This window comes from Ctenopharyngodon idella, chromosome 23, assembly GCF_019924925.1.
Source record: "Ctenopharyngodon idella isolate HZGC_01 chromosome 23, HZGC01, whole genome shotgun sequence".
NCBI classification, from domain to species: Eukaryota; Metazoa; Chordata; class Actinopteri; order Cypriniformes; family Xenocyprididae; genus Ctenopharyngodon; species Ctenopharyngodon idella.
In genome coordinates this window covers 10,808,213-10,832,261 of record NC_067242.1, presented here as the reverse complement: position 1 = coordinate 10,832,261, position 24,049 = coordinate 10,808,213, and the positions used below count along the sequence as shown (strand labels likewise).

Sequence of the window (24,049 nt, the reverse complement as noted above, 5' to 3'; positions counted from 1 at the left end):
ACACATACAGCCATGACATTGTGCATCTCCACATTTCATAAACCAAACATTAATGCTGAACACTAAAGGTTTATTCGGACCTTTAAGCGTTGAAAGGATTTCCCAAAAATCATCAGAAGTGGAAAAGTACAATTCAATATTGTCTTGGCAAAACAAACAAAAAAATCTATAACTGCCCACAGATTCATAGATCAATGCTGCTTTGGAAATGACCTGCAACATGAGGTTTCATGTCTTCCCTTGTTTCATATTATACTTGAACAGTGTGTTATAATGCATGTCTGTAGGCCAAACTGGGGTTTTCTAAAAAAATTATACTGAGACTATTGGTGTGTCACCACTTATTTAAGATTAAGAACAGACTCCAAACAGCCATTCTTACTTCTGACCTTTGGTTGTAACATTAGCAAGAACTAAAAACATAAAACAATCAAAGCGATAATCATTCATCCTTTACATGACCATACAATGACCCACGTGATACAAAATGACACTAGAAGTAGTAAATAAAAGATGTTTATTGAACAAAACAAAAAGGCATTTTAAGTGATTGAATGCAAAGGCAAAAATCACAATGGATTCCTGTATAATTTGTGCCAATAAAAGACAATTCTTCATAGGTCTGTCTCTCAGAATAACGCATTTCAAAATTCAAGTACTAAGTTCAATAAAAACAGAGCCTATTTAAAATTGTTTCCACGCAAATCGATGAAGCTGTCTTTCATAAATCAGTAAAACTACTCATGCACTCACATCTGTGCCGCCACTGAATGCATGTGTGTACAGCATGAATATTCTACACTACATTTGTCTTACATAGTGACAATGAATTCATAAAAGTATCTCTGTATTGTGAAATCTCTCATATGCTGTATATCTACTCAGATACATTGACGACTTTTATATCTTTCCGTTAAAAAATAATAAATATGTCGTACAAACATTATCATGCCTTTCCCAGTGTAAAACTGGTTCAATAAATTAGATACGATGCAGGAAAACTATTCGACACCGGCGTCGAGAACTCCTCGAACATTCACGAGCTACACAAATTGAATTTCCTTTTAAAACCATTTCCAAATCATAAATCGATCATTTAAGTTCGGTATTGATTGGATACACTGTACACGAACGTAATTAAAATAATTATCGTATGTTCAATAAAATTTCTATGTACAATGCAAACATTCAGAGAACAACATTGCCGCATGCAATTAACTGTACAGTGCGAACAAATCGTGACGTCTGTTTCGTGGAAACACAACGGAATCCGAACGGAATCTGGAGCGAGTGTAAACCGATTTCATTCTTAAAACAGTTTCGTATTAATGTAATTGCAATGAGAAGAGTTTACTGCTCGTATCTTCTATACATATAAAATATTTTTTGGCTATTTAACCCACATTTGACCACGTCGACAGAAGTCGGATCTCAACGGTCCATCAGATAAAATATCTAATACATCGCAAGTACAGCATGACGGTGGATTTTCCAAGAGATTCGTCTGATCCTGATCGCTGATTTTCCTCGTTTAGTGCAGTGCAGTTGTGTGGATGAATCTTTCACAGTCAGTATTCGCGGCTTTGAAGTAAACGTGAACATCAGGTGACTCACTGACCGCTTGGCCCCTTTGCACAGTACAGTGATTGAGAGCGACGAACTGAACTTTGATGAATAAATAATGTGGTTTACCTGCCCACGGTTTAAAATCAAAACCACCCTCAGGTGTTTACTGTAGAAACAAACAGTAAAATACAGTTCAGCCGGTGGTCTTGTACAGTTTTTAAAACAAACACAAAATAAAAGTGGGCGGCCAGTCTTTTCTGGTGTACTAGATCTCATTTTGTCAGAGTTTCAGGTCTTAACTCTGTGAAATATTGCTCTGGGGGTGGTTTTCATTCTCTACCGGGTCACTATCACGCAATAGTGTCCACTCCCTTGAAGATCTTCAATATGACAACAACCCTGCTTGTGAGCAAATTCGAACGTCCTTCAAGCCAGTTCCTTTCGCTCAATCGGTTTTTCCATTCTCCTGGCTCTCAGGTTTGGACCTCCGGCTGGAACGCAAGACTTTGTAGCAGCCGCGGGCGATTTTATGCATCCACATGACGTTCATGATGTCCAGACAGATGCTGGAGAAGATCCAAGCGCTGCGGCCGCCGAAGGAGACCCTGTAGAAGGCCTCCGTGCCGTACACGGAGCACATTCGGGTGTAGTATACTGGCATGACAGCGATCCGCACCAGGAAAAACACAGCCGCCATCAGTACCCCGTTAGCCATGTTGGGCTTGGAGACTTTGGGGTAACCTAACACTTCAAAGAACCAGCTGGAAAACACAGGTGAGCAAAGTGACATGCTGTAAACTAATATGCTAACACAATTTCTTATTAAAGACAGCATGAAATGGCATTTGAAACATTTAATTAGGGATGTCCCGATCTAATCAATCTGATACTTGTATTTTTCTAGTGCTTGGTGCAAACTTCAAGTACAGGACTCCAGACTAACATTTGAGAGCAGTGGCTTCGGTGCCACTAAGTTCTATAGAGGATAGAGCCAGCACCTGATTTGGTAGCAATAAGGAGAAGTGATTGTGGGGAGATTGGAGAGGGGAGATTGTGTGATATTACATGTTTATTTCTTGGAAATTCACATTTGACAGTAAAGCACTGAGCTTGAGTTGAGATAAAATTAACAACAACCTCATTTTTTATAGGGAAACAGGTAAATATTGTAAAATGTTCTTCTATAGCATTGTTCAATCTATAGCATTTCTTCTATAGCATTATACAGAACTGATAGCTTCAGTGATTATAAAAGGAGCACTCTTTGCTTGCTTGTTTTTTTTCCTGTTTTTCATGAGACTTTGTGACTTTTCCTACTTTCTTCCTACATACTTCAGTACAAAAAATGTCAAACTTTGACAAAAATTGACTTCTTGTTGATTTGATATTTTATAATAGGGATTTCTTAATATCGAAATATAAATTTAAAAGCAAAATGTGTGAAAAAAGTATTAGGGAGTGGAAATGGCTAATAGGCCAATGAGTGCTCCTCTGCCGCCATTTACTGGTTATAGTGGCAATTTCATGTTTTTTAGTGTTTGTTGCCAAATGTTAGTTTTCCTACTTCTTGAAACTTTTGGGGACCATCTTTGATAGATGAACAAATGTTTTTGGTCATCACATAAAAAAAATAATTAAAAAAAATTAAGCTAGATAATATTTAGAGCTTTGAAGTGCTGGAAAAAGTGTCAAACACTTGAAAGTTCCTAAAAAGTGCTTGAATTTCACTCTCATAAGGTTGTACAAACCCTGAAATGAATAATGTAAAAACATTCAACTATTTGTTACACAATACTAGGGCTGGGTATTGACACAATTTTCACGATTCGATTTCTATTCACATGCTTGTGATTCGATTCGATATCGATTATTTTGGATGTAGTATATCAGTTACAGTACATGGCAAATTTTCTAGAGGAAAAAAATCTCTCAACTACTGCTGTAAACTACACATGGGAGTCAGTGGGTACTACATTACTACAATACTGAAGGTTAAAATTAACTTATTTATATACAAGCACTTAAATTACACTCAATTATGTTTTTTTTTTATAATAAATAAAGTTTAGAATTACATAGCCTAATCATATTTCTACTCCAATTCGTTTTTTTATTTATTTTTTTATTTAAATCGTGGCTGTCATAACTGATTTATTCAAACATGCATTAAATATTGAAGAACATTATAATGAGTATGTGACGGTGCATAGCTATATTTATCACAATGCTGCTTTCTAGAGTTCACTTTTCTAGCTGACTAATGAGTTTATGCCCACTGAATATGTTTTTCTGAGGTAAATGTGACGTTACGTGACATTGTTTTTATTGACGTCTTTCCGAGGTTGAAACATTGATTGAGCTATTTCACGACACATGATACGGATTTCGGTAAGTTGTTCTGTATATTTTAACACCTTCAGATGTTTAGTCGTGTTCATTTCGCGCTTTAACTGATATTAAAGCGGAGGAGAGGAAGTTCACATGCGCTCCGTGCTGCCTCTTCTCTTTAACTGAGGCGCTACAGCGATCTGTCACGTCACATTAAACACCGCCAAAACGGTATTTATTTTTTGAATCTCATAATAAGATGGACGTCATTTGAAATCTGAGACTTTGCTTCATATCAAAAGTAACAAAGCACAAAGATTACTGCGATTTATTGGATGGTAGGCGCGCTACATGTTCTGTTCATTCAACAACTGAAAAACAGACTAATCGATTCTTGGGATTTAAGAATCAATGTCGGTTCATAAAAATGAGAATCGATTAAAATCGAGAAATCGATATCGTTTACCCAGCCCTACACAATACCATGGTTACAGTTAGCATTACTACGTTAAATCCATGGCCAATGTTGGCGATTTGTGGACTGAAAAGCCTTCTATAACTTGTTTATTCATGGCACAATGTTTATCCTGGTTTTAACGCCAGCGCCGTTTAATCTGATATTGAAAGTTTCTCACTAGATATTGGTCCGAGTAGCATGATTTTGTCCCGCTTTCGTTTCGTTTGCCGTTTGATGTTTCTCATATGCAGCAGAAATGTCAGCTCTTATCAGTTGGTGGTGGCACCAGTGCAACCTCTAACAAAATTAAGTCGCAAAATTGTCACAAAAAAGTTAATAAAATCAATCCAATGTATACAGGGTCGTGCAAAGTGTTTCTCAGGGACAGGGGCTCAAATGTAAAGAAAAAAAAAAGAGGGGGGGGGGGGGGCTTCCATTACTAAGAAGTAATTCCAATATAACAATTATAACCAATCCTTGAGATCGGCTCGGGACATCCCTACATTTAATATCTGTAAAGCAATATTTTTTGAGGGAAATAGAGCATTTGGGGTCAGATTTACTAATCGGCAAATTACTGTGCAGCCGCAATCTAATAAAAGTGTAGATGGGAACAGAACGTTCTGTGAGGGATCTACTGACGATGTCATGTCAGGTGCAAAATCGGTTAAGACATGCTTTTTTGGGTGGTAAATAATGTCCCAATTAACACTAGATTGACTAACGCAAATCTTAATAAATCATCTTGCATGATTCATTTAAATACTCTCGGCCCATAAATTTAGTGGTCTGACAGGGAAACTCCTACAAATGCATATGCAATTAGGTCTGCCGCAAAAATAACTACATCCACGTCTTTTCATCATTAATTTCACATCTTGAACTTTGATCAGCCAAATACCTACCGTTGGTTTACACACGGTGTGGAAAACTCTGCAAGCAGACGGAAGTTAGCAAAATAAGGCAACATTCCTTGACCCTGGGAACACAAGGTGAAGAACAAACAACAATGACACAACAGAGAAAGGCACAGCCTCATGAATCAGCTCTAATAGTGCCAATATCTCCCGCTGTCAGGTAAACGCAGTAATTGCTTGGGTGCTGAGTTATGATACTTCAGTCTGACAGACATAAAAAATAAAAGAAAACAGAAAAGAGGTTGAATGGATAGTTTTTCTATTAATACAGGATGTATTTTTTTTTTTTTAGATCAAATAATGCCCTTTAGTATTTACTGTCTATATTAAGCTTGTTATTTTTAGTGAATATGTTGTGGTGATAAATTACTTGCATTGTGAGTAAAAAAAAAAAAATGTAATATTGGACACTTGTATGTATGGGGAGTAGCAGAATTTATGATAATTAGAGTGATTATGTTAATGTGTTGCATTTATGATTTGTTAAAAGTCATACATCATGAACAAATACCTATTTTCCATAAATAAATAAATATTCTGGCTTTAATAGTGCACTCAAACTGAGCCAAACAAATTTTTTTGTTGATATCACTGATCTTTGCCCTTTTGAAGTCACTGTAGTACCATAATTACTGTAAAATGTTAACAGAAACAAGGTCTAACAAATGAAAAGTTAATTATGAAAACTGTGTTGTCAATAATAACAGTCAGCATTTCAAATAAGCCACATAGTCAGGCACATACAGTCTGAGTCCAAATGTCTGAGACCACCTTTCTATTTTGATTTCTTCACTTATATTTATATTATTGAAATGAATTACTACATAATATATATTAAAATACAGAAAAATGAATTCAATTTAATATAAAATTGTACATAATGTGGTCACGCACACGCGTATTACGTGTTCAATCTATAGGTGTGTAGTGTTTCTTTACAAAGTGACATCGCCAACTACTGGCCTGGCAGCAGATTTAGTCGTTTTCCAGCGTTTTTAGTCGTTTTCGAAGAGCCGTATGAACTGAGATCATTCTAAAAACGAGTAAATGTACCATTAAAGGGATAGTTCACCAAAAAATGAAAATTCTGTCATTTACTCACCCTAAAGTTGTTCTAAACCTGTATGAATTTCTATCTTCTGCTGAACACAAAAGAAGATATTTTGAAAAATGTTGGTAACCAAACTATTTTTGGTCCCCATTGACTTCCATAGCATGAAAAAAAAAAAAAAAAAAAAAAAAAATACTATTGAAGTCAATTGGGACCAGAAACTTCTTTTGTGCTCGGCACAAGAAAGATATTAATACAGGTATGGAACAACATGAGAGTGAGTAAACGATGACAGAATTTTCATTTTTGGATGAAAATCAGAGATTTTCAATTGGTCTCAGACTTTTAGATCCCACTGTATCAGTGCAGCAATGGTCAGCCATGCATGTTTTGTTCATTAAAGCCTTTTATAGCTTTTCCTTGAGTCTGTGCCAATGAAATGTTCCTCTCAAAACATTATCATTCCTACAGCAAGAGGATGAACATTTTTGCATCTCGGTGTCACACTCACCTTGAGCGCTGCAATTAAAACACACATTAGCATACTTACTGCAAAATGGACCATATAATATCAAGGATAAAATAAATAAATAATAATCAGGTTGGCTAGCAGATGCATGCTGGTACCCCTAGGTACTGGTAAGTCCATACTGTAACTGGGCTTCAGTAACTGCTCAGAGTTCCATAACAGTAGAACAGCAGACAAGACAGGAGAGAGTCCATCTAGATCAGCCAAGCCTAGCCCTCAACTCCTAATCCGACTAACAGTGACACTGGTAGTTTTTGCATGAAGGGTTTTGCTGGTCAGTGGAAGTGAGGCTGCGTTATTCAAGAAGTCATGTTAGGTGGGACAGAGACAGACTGACAGACAGATTCTTGGAAAAAAAGGTGCAGAAAAAATGCAAAAAGAACGAACGACACAGAAGCAGCAACAACACTTAAGACTCGTTGGACATGCACTATGAGAACAAATCGCACGACACACTGACAAATTAATTCAATTGTACTCTACTTTTTAAAAAAAAAAAAAAAAAAAAAAAAAAAAAAAAGTAGAGATAGACTGTTAAGGTTACATGCCAGCACTAAATATAGCGAAACGCTTTGTTCTTAATTTGAAGCACAATTATTAAACGCTGAAAAGATTGATGGGGTTTATTATGCTTTAACGTTCTAAAAATAAGGCGAATGTTATGTAATTTAGTCTGGGAAGTATGTAATAACAAAAAGACACTAAAAAGTTCACTAATAGCATTTCTAAACACAGGAAACAATAACAACGAATGACATTTCGAACGACAGACTTTAATTACTCAGTGAGACCCAACAGAGACTTCCAGCTCCATGTTAAATTACATCTATTATCTTGTAATAATAATTTAGAAAAAGGCTTGAAAAGGCAGTCATAAAAGTGACCAGTGACAGTATGGTCTACATCCTGACAACAAAATGCACGTTCAGGTTTTGAGGCGATCCTCAAAGCTGCATGAAATCAAGGTAACTGTAAGGTATATAAGCAACAATAAAGCCATGAATATCATCAGTCGCTGCCCCAGATGCATATTTAGGAATTTTTTTTTTTTTTTTTGTGCCGCTGATTTTTAGAAATGTACACACTAAGAACAAATTAAGCCACAAGAAATCATTTGTCATGGTCATTTTACATAACGGGTGCCTTTTGGGTCCCTGTTTTGTAATATATCAAGGCAGATAGTGGAATTATAGCGGGTCATAAGTAACAATATGTTACAGTATATATATTTTTTTAACTATTCATGCATTAGTACACAAAATGTGCAAGCATGAACAAGAAAAACATGTTAGTTATGAAGTTTATATATTAACGACTTGAACAAATAAAAGTTTATGCCAACTTCAAGCTTTAATTTAATAGCTTATGGCAATGTATTATAAAAAAAAAAAAAATGTAAATGTACTAAACACATATACATATATATATATATATATATATATATATATATATATATATATACACATATATATACACACATACATACATATATATATATATATATATATATATATATTTATATTATACACACACACTATATTATATATATAGTAAACTGTTTAATGAAACTATATTTGTACAAATTATATATATATATATATATATATATATATATATATATATCATAGTGAAGTTGGAAATCTTCATTAATTATAAAGGGAACATTCTGTCACATCGCGTCAACCCTGTTACCTTGCTGAAATTGCATACAGTCAAACAAAAAATGATTCTTACATTTTTGATATATTTTTACTAGTGGGTGCAGGACACTATAGTTCATTTATGTAAGTGAGGATGCAAAATAAAGTAAACTTTGACACATTATACCCAAAAATTCTTCACACAGTGGACTACCAGTAAAATTGATAAAAATATGGAACCAAAAAATATTCAGACACTTTGACCTGACCATGTTTTGCTTAAGTGTTGTCCGACAAAATTAAGATAATTTTTTTTCTGACACAGTTTAACTCTGAGATCTTGTCATGTTTTATTACCATTTTAAACTATAGTGAATAAACTGAATAATGAATGAAATGTTCAAGGTGTCTGAAAAATTTTTGGTTTGACTGTACATTACTATATATTAATTTAGCTTGAAATGGCACAAGGCAGTTTATTAACATTTCAAGACATGTTTTTCCTCATATACTGTTAAAAATACTACAAACTCTGACGTTTTTAAAACGAAAAAGGCACCCGTTGCACACAAAATACATAAAATCACCCATGCCAAACAACTGAGCATCAACTGATGCGGTTTTAGATTTTTTTTTTCTTTCTTATCAGATTTCTTTAAAATTTCTAGCAAGTCACAAGTTACAACTTGTGCAACATGTAAACTAAATGCTTAATTATTTAGAATTCAGTTGAGGACCAGATCAACCTGTTATTCTGCAAAACCTTCTCATAGCGTGAGTGTGGATCATAGAGCATCTCGACACAGCCCAACAAACAAGCGCTTTCTCACTGTTACTCATCCTGCAGTTGAGACGTGGATGTTAGTTTTCAGAAGAGAGAGGAAGATCGGCTCAAAGCAGGGGAAGGTATCAGAGCATGCACACAGGAAACCCTCCAGCGGCACCACAGGAGCAGCGAGCATCAACACATGCACACAATCCGGTGCAGTCTGGGCCAAGACCCGGGCCACAACTGACCGTTAGAGTTGCTGAGGGGGGGTCAGTGAGGTAGAGCAGGAGTTGAAGAGGAGAAAATGGACTTCTGCATAACCGTCAATGAGCATTCCATGCAAAAAATACCATCATCATCATCGCCATAATCAGCTACAGAACCTGGTGACCTAGAGGGTAACTGTACAACTGAACCAAGAGTGAACAGTAGTGGCCTCAGTGGGTGGTGTAGTCTAGTGGTTAAAGATCTGGGCTGGTAAATGCAAACATTTGGAAACCATTTTTAACAATAAACAAAGGATGTACTAAATAGGGATGAGCAAAAAATACAAGTTTCTTAGAAACAGTTTACATGAAGATGTGTTATTGTGCTCAAAACTAGACAGAGCACAACAGAACGGGACAGAATGCATAACCTAAGATGCACAAACTTTTTTTTTTTTTTTAAATGTAAAGACATCAGTCTGAATGTGTTTGTATAGACCAATTTGGAGCAGACGTCACAGTTACGCCACTTGCAGCTCCGGGCGCATAGTGGTGGCAGAAAAAAAAAAAATAGCGGTAACAAGTGGAGGAAAATGGGCAAAATCCACAGAATAAGAATTTTTTTTTGATGTTCCATTTGGATGTCAGAATCATACGAAGCCCCGTACATGACATACTAGAAAAAAGTAAATAGTGCGCATGATTTACTAATTCGTTCCCTCGATTTGCTAAATCGCGCGCACTATTTACTAATTCATTCCCTCGATTTAATAAATCGTGCGCACTATTTACTAATTTGTTCCCAATTTGCTAAATCGTGCACACTATTTACTAATTCGTTCCCTGATTTACTAAATCGTGCGCACTATTTACTATTTTGTTCCCTCGATTTACTAAATCGTGCGCACCCTTTACTATTGTTTCCTCGATTTACTAAATCGTGCACACTATTTAATAATTTGTTCCCAATTAGCTAGATCGTGTGCACTTTTTACTATTTTGTTCCCTCGATTTACTAAATCGTGCACACTATTTACCATTTCGTTCCCTCGATTTACTAAATCGTGCACAAGATTTACTATTTCATTCCCTCGATTTACAAAATCATGCGCACTATTTAATATTTGTTCCCAATTTGCTAAATCGTGCGCACGATTTACTAATTTGTTCCCTCGATTTACTAAATCGTGCACACTATTTACTATTTAGTTCCCTTGATTTACTAAATTGTGCAGACAAATTAGTAAATAGTGCGCACGATTTAGTAAATCGAGGGAACGAAATGGTAAATAGTTTTACTATTACTATTTTGTTCCCTCAGTTTACTAAATCATGTGCACGATTTACTATTTTGTTTCCTCGATTTGCTAAATTTTGCGCAAAATTTACTATTTTGTTCCCTCGATTTATTAATCGTCACATAATTTAGCAAATCGAGAGAACAAATTAGTAAATCATTCACACGATTTAGCCTACTATTTATTTCCTGCATGTCATGTGTGGGGCGCTGTAGAATCGGAATACAAAAAAAATATACTCTTCATTTTTATAGAATACCGTCATTGAAGATGCCCTTTGAAGCTAAACGCAGATGTTTATGTTGCAAGTCAGACTGGACTGATGAAACCTGCAGTGATTAGTCTACTATTAAAGCATGAATTTGATATAACAGTAAGTCTACATAATATGCAGATCATAGGGGACATACATACATAGTCATACAGTTACAGCATGAAATAATATTTAAACCTATAACAATTTACATAGATAACTTTTAAACATAACCTATAACATTTTTATCTCACAATTCTGACTCTTTTTCTTGCATTTGCATGTTTATATCTCCCAGTTTGGACTTTATAACTCGCAATTGTGAGTTTTTAAATCACAATTCTGAGGGGGAGAAAGCCAGAAATGCGGGATATAAACGTGCAATTCTGAGGAAAAAAGACAGAATAACGAGTATATCTCACAATAATGTTTTTCCTTCTAAGAATTGTGAGATATAAACTCAGATTTGTGAGAAACAAAGTCCAAATTGTGAGATATAATTTTTATTATTTTATTCCGTGGCTTCCACAGATTGCTACTGCAGAACTGTCATTTACTTCCGCCATGTAGGCCCCGCCCACAAAAACGTCATCTGTGTTTGCCTAACACAAAATAGGTCTATGTAACGTCAGAGCTTTAAAAATTAAAAAAATGCAACTTTTTCCAAAACAGTTGTACTGTGCAAACTAATAAATGATAAATTAAAAAAAACTCAAATTAACTAGTTGGATTGCTCATCCCTAATATTAACTTTTTTTTTCTTTTTTTACAAATGAGAACTTTGCATACATTAGTTAACAAGGCCATTATTTCTTCAGAGAAGGTCACAGGCCCCATATGGGGGCAAATTTTGTTATAAATATCCAAAGAAGTTCACTAAACCAGAATGACAGGATGCGGTTCTTTGTACAATAATTCATGGACTTTTAAGTAATATAAATAATGTACCCATCACAATGATACAAGATTCTGTTGTGGTTTATATTGCCATACTGACAGTTCATTATCCTACTTATTACACTACTACTTGCATGCATAGATAAATAAATGCATAAATAAATAAATACATAAATATTGATTTGAGTTTAAATTGTGTGGGAAAAAGACAGACCACAGATCGTAATGACAGACATGAAACTAGATATTGGTGGCCTGGTCATTATACAAAAATATTTGCTGCAATTTGCCTGCGGTGCCGCAGAAATGACCAATCAGAAGTATTCCAGAATGCCAGCAGCTAACATTCACTTTAACAATGTTGGAGGAGTGCTCTGAATGCTCAAAATGTGTAACACGCACGGCTACAGTACATTTAAAAAAGATGACACGTGAATAGTGATTGGAATGACACAAATGGGATAAATCCTTCTGAAGAAAATGACTTCCAGCTTCTGACCACCGTGAGAATTCTGTTCATTATGTTCCTCTGTTTATAGTTTAGCGCTACGTCAGAAGTAAACACTCGTGCCGTGGAGTGTCGGCGAGGGAACACAGAGCTTTCAGCACCAGCTGCACACCTGACACTACCACTGCTCACTCTTGGTTGTCTCTTTCCCATCTTGCCTGCATGTTCTGTTATGGGACAACAGGGAACTCACCAGTACATAGTAGTAAGCATACAATGCTGCCAGGTGGTGGATTACAAAAAACTTGTCTCCTATTGCTCTCCAATAGTAAAATATAAGCAGCAGATCTGAAAAACACAGAAAAAAAAAAAAAGGCGAGAAGAGTCAGAACTACATTAAGCAATATGAATTTGACAGTTTATGAATATGAACACAGCCACGAAAGTGACTTAGCTACAAATAATAATATGGCCACATCTCACAAGGACACATTTATTTAGGGACTTTTGCAGCACCAAAATGTTTCTCTGTGGTCATTTTAACCTTGTTTCAGATGATTCCATAAAGCCTCTGCCAACATCGGATTACTTTGATGGGTGTGAGGCTATAGCCGCGTTTCCACCGAAGGAACTAGGGACTTTGAGGTGGTACTCGGTGTGTTTTGAACGAAGGAACTAGGGTCTAAATGAAGTTCCAGGTAAAAATTTTCCCCCTCAGAAAGTCCCTGCTCACGAGGTAGTACTTTTTCAAAGTTCAGGAACTTTCAGTGGTGGGATTTGGGTGCTGAACATGCTGATAGGTTGACTCCACGCAGCATTTTATTTCAACCACCATTTTTAAAAGTCTGTTGTGGTGCGTGCAGTAGGAGTTGTTTGCTATTTGAATCAACAATGGAGTTAGAAAATACGACCGATGGACCGACGTTGAGGTTCAGGCTGTATTAAGCTTATATGCAGAGGACGAAATCCAGCGGGAACTGGAAAGTCGCGCACAGTCCTACGTCACCGCACTAATCTTCACGTTACTTTAGACCGCAATGCACCGCAATTGTTCCGGGTAATTTCGGTGGAAATGAGGCTTATGTTATTTGGTTGATAGAAATTTTTAGATATCAATTTATATGCCTCTTACCCAGCATTACTATCATAAGAATATAAACATTTTCATAAACTGAAAATATATATAAAAATAAAAACTGAGACTAGAGTAAAATACATTACAATAAAAGGTATTATTTGAAATTACAAACATTGGTAACACTTCACAATAATGTCTTTTGTTTTGCCCAATTTGTTAACATTAATGCATTAGCAACATGAACAATGAACAACATATTTCTTGCAGATTTATTAAAATCTTAGTTGATGTTAGTTAATAAAAATACAATTGTTAATTGTTCATTCAACTTTTAATTTCAATAATGTATTTGTAAATGACATAATATTAACTAAGATTTAAAAATTCTGGGTTTTTTTTGTTTTGTTTTGTTTTCCATTTTTAATTCATGTTAACAAAAGCAGTTAACTAATGTTAAATGAAACCTTATTGTAAAGTGTTTCCACAAACTTTTGTTAGGGTTTTCTCCATCAGTTACTGATAATTTAGTCAAATTTCAGCTATATTAAGCACATTAATTGCATTAAATTGGCCAACTTGAGAATTTGAGAAACAAAAAAATTTAAAAATAAAAACAAAACTAAATCTAACAATCATTGAGTGCAAACAAAGCTAAAAGAAAACAAAAAATTAAAGTAAAAACTGAAAAGAAAAAAAAAAAATATATAATTATATATATATATATATATATATATATATATATATTAGTAGTCAACATTTGAAGTAGATCACAAAAGTTCATCAAAGTTGTCCTAAGAACTAAGTTGTCCTAAGAAGAAGATTTTAGGACAACTTTGATGAAAGGTTTTGATCCACTTCAAATGTTGATTACTGTATATCATCATGACAACATTATAGAAGTATTTACAAAATCATCTAAAACCAAGATAAAATGGCCACATAGATGGTGAAATGTTGCTAGAGAGACATTTCCTTTGTGAAACTAGGCTGACCAACAATTTAAATATCTCTATTAGATATTTCTTTAAATGTCAGAAATTCCCAAAGATGCAACGAGAGAAAATCACATGAATTTTCATATAACTCTCAATATTACAACCAACACCTAATTGTCACCAAAAATGTCCTGCATTTCTATGCATGATGATGCAGCTCTCAAACAAAAACACCTCCAAAATCAGAAATCTGCCATAAGCTCTCACCAGATATGAGGTAGCCTGTAGTAATGCTCACGTTTATCTTCACCAGAGTAGGATCTCCCCTGTTGTGGTAAAGATGAGAACAAGGCACTGAGATTACTGCAAGACCATGTTACAACAGTTACTGACAGCGGCCTGCTAGTCTGTAAAGAGCAGCGCTTTCCCAGCATTCCCTGCATGCAGTGTGACGGGTCAGTCTTGACGGCAGAGCGCTCACCATACGGGGTCCTGATTGACGGCCTCATCGAAGAACAGGATGTAGAGGCAGAAAAGGCCGACCAACAGAGCGTGGAGCGTGGACACAGTCCTGCAGAGACAGGCAAGGGAAAGGTTTTAATCACACATGACAGCTGTGTTTACAGTGGTCTGCTTCTCCCACAGAACAATGTCAAGTTGAACCAATCGAAATGGAGCGATTGACTGCTGTCAATCAACCAGGCGCTGTGTGCCCTACATCTAAAGATCTCATCCAGCTGGCTGTTCTCTTGACAGCCCGCTCGAAATGAGCACATTATCGCTTCTCAGTTTCCTTCTGCATACACAGACATTAGTCATTTTGAGTGACAGCTTACAACCTGCTCTCCACAGTGTAATCTCCTGATAAGACATTTAGCAGGGAAATGTTTGAAGCGCCACTGCGAATCCACTGGCTAAATTCAACATACTGTCTGTTAAGAACGGCTGTTATAGTTTGACATTATTGTAATTGTATGTATAATTGTACTGTAGTGTGATTCCTAAACAAATGACTCAGTTCTTGTCAGTGAATCAAAAACATACAGTGCGACCAGTTCCCTAAATGATTCCTAAAAGAATGAGTGAATCACTTCTTTTTAATGACTCAGAACCACATAGTGTGACCAGCATAGTTTAATTCCTAAACGAATGACTCTTATGAGCCAGTTCTTTTTAGAGAATCAAAAACATAGAGCGCATGCAATGAGTCTTTTTAGTTAATTCTTTTTTAGTGATTCAAAACAATACGGTGCAACCAGTGTGATCTGATTCCTGAACAAATGACTATTACAGAATGAGCTGGTACTTGTTAGTGAATTTAAAAACATAGTGCAACTAATTGTCTAAATGATTCCTGAACAAATTAGTATTTTGAGTTTTTTTTTTTTTTTTTTTTTTTTTTGGTGACTCTTATGAACTGGTTCTTTTTAGTGAATCAAAACATACAGTGCATGCAATGAGTTTTTTTATAGTTGGTTCTTTTTAGTGAATCAAAACCAAACAGTGCAACAAGATATCTAAATGATTCCTGAACAAATGAGTCTTTTGAGTCAGTTCTTTTTAGTGAATCAGAACCACACAGTGTGAACAGAGTAATCTGATTCCTAATCAAATGACTCTTATGAGCGAATCAAAAACATACAGTGCAACCAATTATGTCTAAATTATTTCTTAATGAATTTCTTTTGATTCAGTTCTTTTTAGTGGATCAAAAAAAAAAAAAAAAAAAAAAAAAAAAACACAGAGCAACCAGGTTCATCCAATTCCTAAACAAATGACTTAAGAGTTTTTTTTAGTATATCAAAAACATAGTGCGACCAGTTGTCTAAATGATTCCTAAACAAATAAATAATTTGAGCTGGATCTTAATAGTAAACCAAACACATACAGTGAAACCAGTTATGTTTAAAAGATTCCCAAATCCCTAAAAAAATGACTCTTATGAGCCAGTTCTTCTCAGTGAATCAAACAAGTTGTGTCTAAATAATTCCTGAACTAATGAATCTTTTGAGTCAGTTCTTTTTAGTGACTCAGAACCACACAGTGTGAACAGCGTAGTCCAATTCCTAAACGAATGACTCTTATGATGCGGTTCTTTTTAGTGAATCAAAAACATTCAGTGCATATTGAGTCTTTTGAGTCAGTTCATTTAAATGAATCAGAACTGCACAGCGCAACCAGGCTAGTATGATTCCTAAACAAATTATTCTTATAAGCGGATTCGTTTTAGTGAATCAAACACATACAGCTATTTTCTACTTAAGAAACACTGAACATCTAAAACAAATCACAACAAGCATGCTTCGTTACCTTGAGTTCCACTCGATCTTCTGTTTGTGGGTGAGTTTGAGGAAGCCAGGGCTGATTCTGGACGACGCCCAGGGGCTCACGCTGTGAAAGAGCCACTGGAAGGTGCAAAAACTCACCACCGAGATGAGCAGGATCAGCTGGCTGAAGGGGTCCATGGCCACCCGACCCCACTGCAAGAAAAAGAGCACAGGAGATGACTGAATTTGCTTTACAGAAAGACATGAACATCAATGTCCCGTTGAGATCACACAACGGAAAACTAAGTAAAGTAAATGTTTAACAGACATGCCCTCTGTCATTACTGGGTTAGTGTGGAGAAACAAATGAGGTGATATAAAGCCCAAGTCTCTATCTAAAGTTCATAAAACTAAAACATCCTCTTGAACATTTTATTAAAATCATCATTGGTTGATATTAATGCTGCCAGGTGTGAAGTAAGAGTTTGTTGACCATTCCAAAAGACTGTCCAAAATCTCAGATATGTTACACATCCTGGTTACGCAACTGCTCTGAAAGTCAACAGCTGGCTTCTGTTGTAGTAAATAAATAACAATACGTACGTATTCCTTGATGGTAGTACTGTGTATACACATCATACCGAGCTTGGATCTAAATGTCAACCTTCTCCTAAAGGTGAAATAATTCGTCTGAAGTTTAAAAAAAAACAGTGTCAACAGTTCCTCTTTCAGTCTGGCTCATTGTGCACCAGAAAAACAAGTTTGTCCCCTTTGAAGCACACAGCAAGGAAGCAGTGATCCATAATGATAAACCTTCGGCCAAAATAATCACAGCATTCCAGCTGGGTTTAGCAGGAGCAAATCGGCACAAAGAGCAAAAGACAGATATTGCATTCATGCTCACCTGAGCTTTTCTCACTTCCTGTAACAAGTGGCTTTACTTTCCATATATGGTCGTTCATTAGGGAAAAAAGCCACAGGGTTAATGTTCAAATGGTCAGCTGGACTAAATCTAGTTTGAGGCTAGGCCATTTTTAGCATTTTAAGCACTTGAGCAAGGCTTTTTTTTTTTTTTTTTTTTTTTTACTTTTGCAAACAAGCACTTAATTCACTGAAATATTAAATAATCGGCACAACCACATGGTTATTAAAATAACATCAATATAAATTTTTAAAAAAAATAAAATAAAACACACACAGAGATATATATAGGCTATATATTTTTAGTGAAACAGAACCACAGTTTGACCAGAGTAATATGATTCCTTATCAAATGACTCTTATGAGGCGTTTCTTTGCGGGTCAATCAAAAACATACAGTGCAACCACTTATGTCTAAATGATTCCTGAACGAATGTGTCTTTTGATTCAGTTCTTTTTAGTGAATCAAAACCACACAGAGCAACCAGTGTCATCCTATTGCTAAACGAATTCCTTATGAGCGGTTATTTTTAGAGGATCAAAACATAGTGCGACCAGTTGCCTAAAATGATTCCTGAACAAATGAGTTGTTTGAGTCGGATCTTTTTAGTGAACCAAACACATACAGTGCAACCAGTTATGTCTATAAAATGATTCCATCCGCGCTCGTTTAACATCACTGCCTGGAAAAATGAAACTTGCTAATTAAATCAATCAATCAATTAATCAATCTATATTGTTTTTAAATACATTTACTCAGACAATCAAATATATTTATAATCACAGTATATTTACACAACACTGATTCAAAATTTTTGCCAAAAAAAAAAAAAAATATTGAAATAAACTGTTATATACTAATATCACTATATCAGTACATAAGAAATACAAGTATGTCCTTGAAAACTGAAAATTCAAAAATACACATGGAAGAAGCATCGTTTTACAAGACATCTTCCACTGGCCATCTAAATGCTCTTAACATTTCCAGCTGATCTACTTTCGTGACCTCTGGCACATAATGGCTAATGGAAAACATGAATCGCACTCTTACCTAAGGCTACAAGTGTTCAAAGGACGATAGAAAAAATACAAAACATGAACCCTTTGCACTGAGTGTGTAGTGAAAAGAGACTGACACAGATTTGAAAACCATGAAATTGGAGTTTTGTGGCTTTTAGACCATGTTTACTAGCTTTGAGGTCATCTACACTGTAGAGTACTAAGTTGCCAATATAAATCTTTAGCAGAGATACACATCTAAAATGTCCATCCTTTCCAATAATAATAATGACTCATCTTGTTCACAGGGGTGTTTAATTAAAAGTTATCCAATCATTCCTATCCTGACATGCCTTAACTTGCTCATCATTGCTACAACAAACAGTACCCAATTCCACTGCCCCAAATAAGGGTATTCCAACGACCTTAAAAAAAAAAAACTTAAGTGTCCCACTAGCAAACGGCAGGTTTCTCTACAAAAGATCTTCCTTTGATTGGTAGTTCCACCCCAAACTAATGCCATTGGTTGTGCCTACGTGTCTATGTTGGGTTAGTGGGGACACTTAAAGGCAACCAAAATATATAACATGAACATTTCTCTGAATTGCACACCCTGTACCCCAATTGGTACATCCACATCAAAAGAATACACTTTAGTTTTTTTAAATAATAAAAAGGGGAAAAAAAACAAACAAAAAAAAAAATCATATCACACATGAGATAAGTAATGATGACAGCTAATGACATGGCAACAGTCAAAAAAGTCTTTCCGGCTTGTGTGCTAAAATGTGCAATGTGTAAAATCTAGTGCAAATCCTCATTAGGAAACAACAAAAACACCAGTACACCAGTTGTAGAAAAAATGCATTCGTTTAGAAAAAAAAAAAAAAAAAAACTACTAATACATCGCAATCTGGGGCATGTGCAGACATGCATATGAATCTTTTCTACAGATAACCAAAATAAATACAATATGACACAAATTAAATAAACTGTGCTTTTCATGTTTTCAGGCACAGAAATTGAATAAAGTAATCAAATGTAAAATAAATGTAAAGTTACAAAAGTTTTCAGTCTGTCTTTTGTTGTTTGATTAACCTTAATGACACAGATGGCAGCAGGTTTTTTTTAGGCTACTGTCACTGAGAGTGAATGCACGGATCCAATATACTGATACACGTTTTATTTCTCAACTGTTTACGTTCACTTAAGACATAACTGAATGTGTTTACTAGGGATGGGCATTTTTCAAGAATACTGTATTCGAATATTTGGGCTCAAAAAAAAAAAAAATGAATATTTGACTTTTAAAATGACCTTTAACAATAAAAGTTATTTTTAAATCAAGTATTTGTCACCATTTCTGAAGAAGCTTACTATTAGGCAATACACAACAGGGCTGAGAGCGCTCTCCAGCATTCTTCTTTGTGAGCATTTGAGTGTGCGGTTAAAAACTAACCTAGAGCGCCATCTGCTGTTAAAACTAAGCTCAGAATCGATTTGAGAGAAAATATCAGAATCAATCCAGAATCATTGTATCGCAAATCGACAAATCGATAAATCGATGTATTGTCCCAGCCCTAATACACAACAAGCTTACGTTATATATATATTGAGGTTTTCTTTTAGCAGAAGACATTCAACAATATGTGTAAACAAAACATATAAGGAACAAAAGCATTTAAGCTCAAGAAGAGCGATGAGCGAATTGGGAAAAACGCTAATAAAAGCAGACTGCGCTAATTAGGCTAGCATGCTTGGGATTTTATCATGGATTCACAGCATTTACAGCCAGCAAAGCAACATCTAGTAAAATTCAAACAGTATTTTTATTTTTTGAATATTAATTACAAATATTCGACTTTTCGTGCACACCCCTAATGTTTACGAGGATACTCGCCAAGAATGGAATTTTAACACAGCGCGCGAGTACAGAATTGAGTTCTCTTTCATGTCTTTTTGCGCTTTAGAACTTAAATTAGCAAGACTTAGCCTAAAACACGTGCAACTGATCAAATTTCGTGACGATTCAGCACTGGCTTGACCGGGAGAGTGACAGTTCCATCAACTGGTCAGTCGATATCAGATCATAAAAATGAGAATCAATATTTTTTTACCCAACCCTAAATGTAACAATACAAAAGCCAGCTGAAAACTGGCAAAGTTATCCTTTAACTGCATAATAAGCAATTAAGAGGATATAAACAATTGAGTCGATAGAGTAAGCCATTTCAGAACGTGGTCAAACAAATAGCTAGTTTATTTATAAAATATAATAAATAGGTAATGGTTAATAAGTGGTTAAACTTGAGACTGTGACATCAGCACATCTCCTCATGGGGTGATAGGAGTCAAAAACATGCTGTAACTAAATTTAGATGTTCTTTATGTTGCAATAGGTTCCATGCATACATGTTCACCCACTCAGGAGGAGGAGTGGGGGTTAGTGTATTTAAAGCTTCATGCTGGTTGTGAAGGGCATGCAGGAATCCAAAGAGGTCACGAAGCAATGTATAGCAATGGCTGTGACAGAACAGGAAGTTCAGCCATTCTCACAGATGTGGTCACACGTGTGATTGTGCGTTTTCTTCTGTGTGTAAATGCATCTCAGTCATGACAAAAACAACAAAAAACCCAACTGTAAAAACTTCCAGTGGGAGAAAAGAGAGATTGAGTAGATTAACATGCTTTTCATTCTGATGTACAGGTTTATCATGTGCGTGATGGATCACAGCATTGATAGAGCTGCATTGTTGGCATGCTTTAGTGCATTGAGTAAATGCATCATATATTAAGTAGAGAAGCAGTGCCGCCTTATGAATGAAAGATTAGCTGAGCAAAGCAAGGCTCATAGAGCAGCAGGATGGATGGATAGCTAAATAGACATGAGGAAAATACACATATGAATCAAAATCTGCTAAGGGTTAATAATGGAACAGTGAAAGTGATTTTTCACTATTATTTACAACAGGATCTGCATTTTTATTGGTTTAAATGAAAGATTTTAGTTATAAGAGACAATAAAATAACTTCAAAACCACTCCTTTCCTGGTAAAGAAAAAAATAACTTGACACTTTTAAAGTACAAGCTGTTTAAAGTGATATTCATGGATCATTTTTAAAATGATAATCATAGTCATGATTCAAAAAACTCATATTTATAAAATTATGTTTGTCATTTTTATACACACTCTCTCTTTTTACCGCTCTCAAAACTGAAAGTAAACCCAAATAAGGAAGAGCAGAATAAAAGACCCCAGTAGAAAGTTTTTTAGAAGTCAGAAACACATTGTTTGATGAAAAATGTCAAACACTTCGAGAAAATCTGTGCTGCATTTAATATTTTCAATAGATAAAGATAAAGTTAATGGTTTTAGAGTCGCAAACCTGAACAAAATGCTTCCCTTCATACTGACATACATCTTAAGTGCAGACTCGACAATACATTTAAAGGACAAAATCTAATATTTAAATGTCATTTTAGCCTTCATTTGTCAATAAAGTCGGTCATTTAACTCCGACTGTGCTGCATTGAACCGCATAGCTTGTGTAACAAATACACATATCTATATTTTTGCTTAGATGTGCATTTTATGAAAATGAACGCGTGTCAAGTATACATCAACTGCAATTCAGCACTGACTATTTGATAACACAAATAAATATTGGATCACATCTCTATTAAAGGTCTCTAAAAACATTTCGATGGACTGAAATCGACTCGTGTTGTTACCGACATGCCTGCTTTCTTTAGGCCAAATCACACCGCAATGCTGGCTGAAAACACAACGATAATGCAATAAAATATTGCGTGATATCATGCAATACATGTATTAACCCATATGCTTACCTCTTATCAATCATCAATGGTGTCTGTTGGTTAGTTGTGCATGGTGTCTGAAAACATGGGCTAATAAAAATCCGTGTTTTTTCCGTCAGTCAGACACATGCATGATTGTCCTCTCCCCACGGCGATATGAAATGCATGATTTCATATCAAAACATACAAACGGAAGGTCCTTATAATAATCTGAATCTGCGATGCGTGTAGGTTTTATAAGCGCGCGTCGGGGAGAGCATGTTGAGGATGATTATGTGAAACTGATGATGGCTGTATGTGATGGTGGTGAGAGGATCCAATTTCAGCTTCATTCTTAAAGAGATATTCACACAAGGATACACTGCCACTCTTTTTGATTCATCGGTGAGTCGAATCTTTTGAATGCATAAACCAACAAGATTCGTTCAGAGGCAGTGTTACGTCCAGTAGGTGGCGAGATGTGAGTGACTGTATAATTCCCTCAACTGATTCGTTCAAATAAACAAGTCTTTAACGAAATGTAACATTCGTTTCCCCCTCAAATGACTAAGTCATTTTTTTCCATTTGTCCGCTGCCGAGTTTGTCGATCTAAAACAACAATAACAGCCTAAATAAGTCATTATGATGTTATTTCAAATTTGTCATTTTTACATATTCAGAATTTTTCGTTGTTCTTCACTTTTTGAATGTGATGTGCTAGTTTATTTGAGTAAATTATTATATATATATATATATATATATATATATATATATATATAATGTAACGATTATATAATATTCGTTTTCGTTACGAACGAGAAATGTGTAGCTGAATTCTAGTTCACAACAAACTGACTCATCATTGAAGGGGGCGTATTCTTTCAGTAGATCCAACCAATGAAATGCTCACCTACAGACCGCACTTGAATGCTATTGGCTCTTGCTATTGTCAATCTTTCAAGGCAGGAAAACGAAAAAGAGTCGAGAAGGAGTCGCTCATTTAAAAGATTTATTTGATAACAACGATTCGTTCACAACAATTGTGACGACCTTCCATATAGATTTCTATTGTTGCTAAATTCAGCTAGTTAAATTAGATGTTTAAAACATAATTTATCACTTTATAAACAATTTTTCCTTCTGAGGACGTATGGTGCTGTGAAGGTAATACCATTGTACTTTGATACCATATTCACCAAAAAAATCAGCAATTTTTGTCACACAAAGCTAAAAATAGCTAAGTTGGAAATATATTTAATGACACACCATTCATCAGTACTCTCCTCTAATCACCATTCTCATGATTAAGATATTTTTAGGATATTTTCTATTTTTTGTCATTCATGAATACAGGCCTGGATATAGAGTGAAAAGGAGTTCCCATGACTAAAGTAAAATTATATTAAGCAGTCCCAGTGTTCGAAATTAAACAAAAAAGGCACAATATTCGCTCTATTGTTTTAATTCTAGAGCAGAGCCATGATATAAAAATACCATTTAGTCACTTTTGGTGGCTTTATACCCTTGATAATTTCTGACCCTGTGCAGGACACTAAACTAAGGGCAATTTTCCAGGTAGCCTACTTTTAACAAACTTGGATTATGATTTAACTTGAAGTTTGGTATGTACACACAAAGTTCACATTATATTGACCGAACAGGTGGGATGTTCACATTTTAACCACCT

The 24,049-nt window shown here is 35.3% G+C and overlaps 1 protein-coding gene across 3 annotated transcripts; it reads right to left on the bottom strand.

Moving 5' to 3' along the window:
• Positions 1-500: 500 nt before the first annotated feature.
• Positions 501-22,717, bottom strand: tlcd4a (TLC domain containing 4a). Of its 3 annotated transcripts, none has more exons than XM_051881595.1 (7): positions 22,413-22,717; positions 16,683-16,852; positions 14,854-14,943; positions 14,640-14,698; positions 12,613-12,707; positions 5,257-5,330; positions 501-2,327 (listed from the first exon to the last, which is right to left on the bottom strand). In XM_051881595.1, exons 2-7 carry the CDS (start codon positions 16,835-16,837, stop codon positions 2,012-2,014), a joined length of 789 nt encoding a protein of 262 aa, XP_051737555.1. In that variant the 5' UTR covers positions 16,838-16,852; positions 22,413-22,717; the 3' UTR covers positions 501-2,011. The 3 variants fall into 3 exon arrangements, with proteins under 3 accessions (XP_051737555.1, XP_051737554.1, XP_051737557.1); XM_051881594.1 differs by lacking the exon at positions 22,413-22,717 and adding an exon at positions 17,243-17,397; XM_051881597.1 differs by lacking the exons at positions 12,613-12,707; positions 22,413-22,717 and adding an exon at positions 17,243-17,405 and having other exon boundaries at positions 14,671-14,698.
• Positions 22,718-24,049: the final 1,332 nt, after the last annotated feature.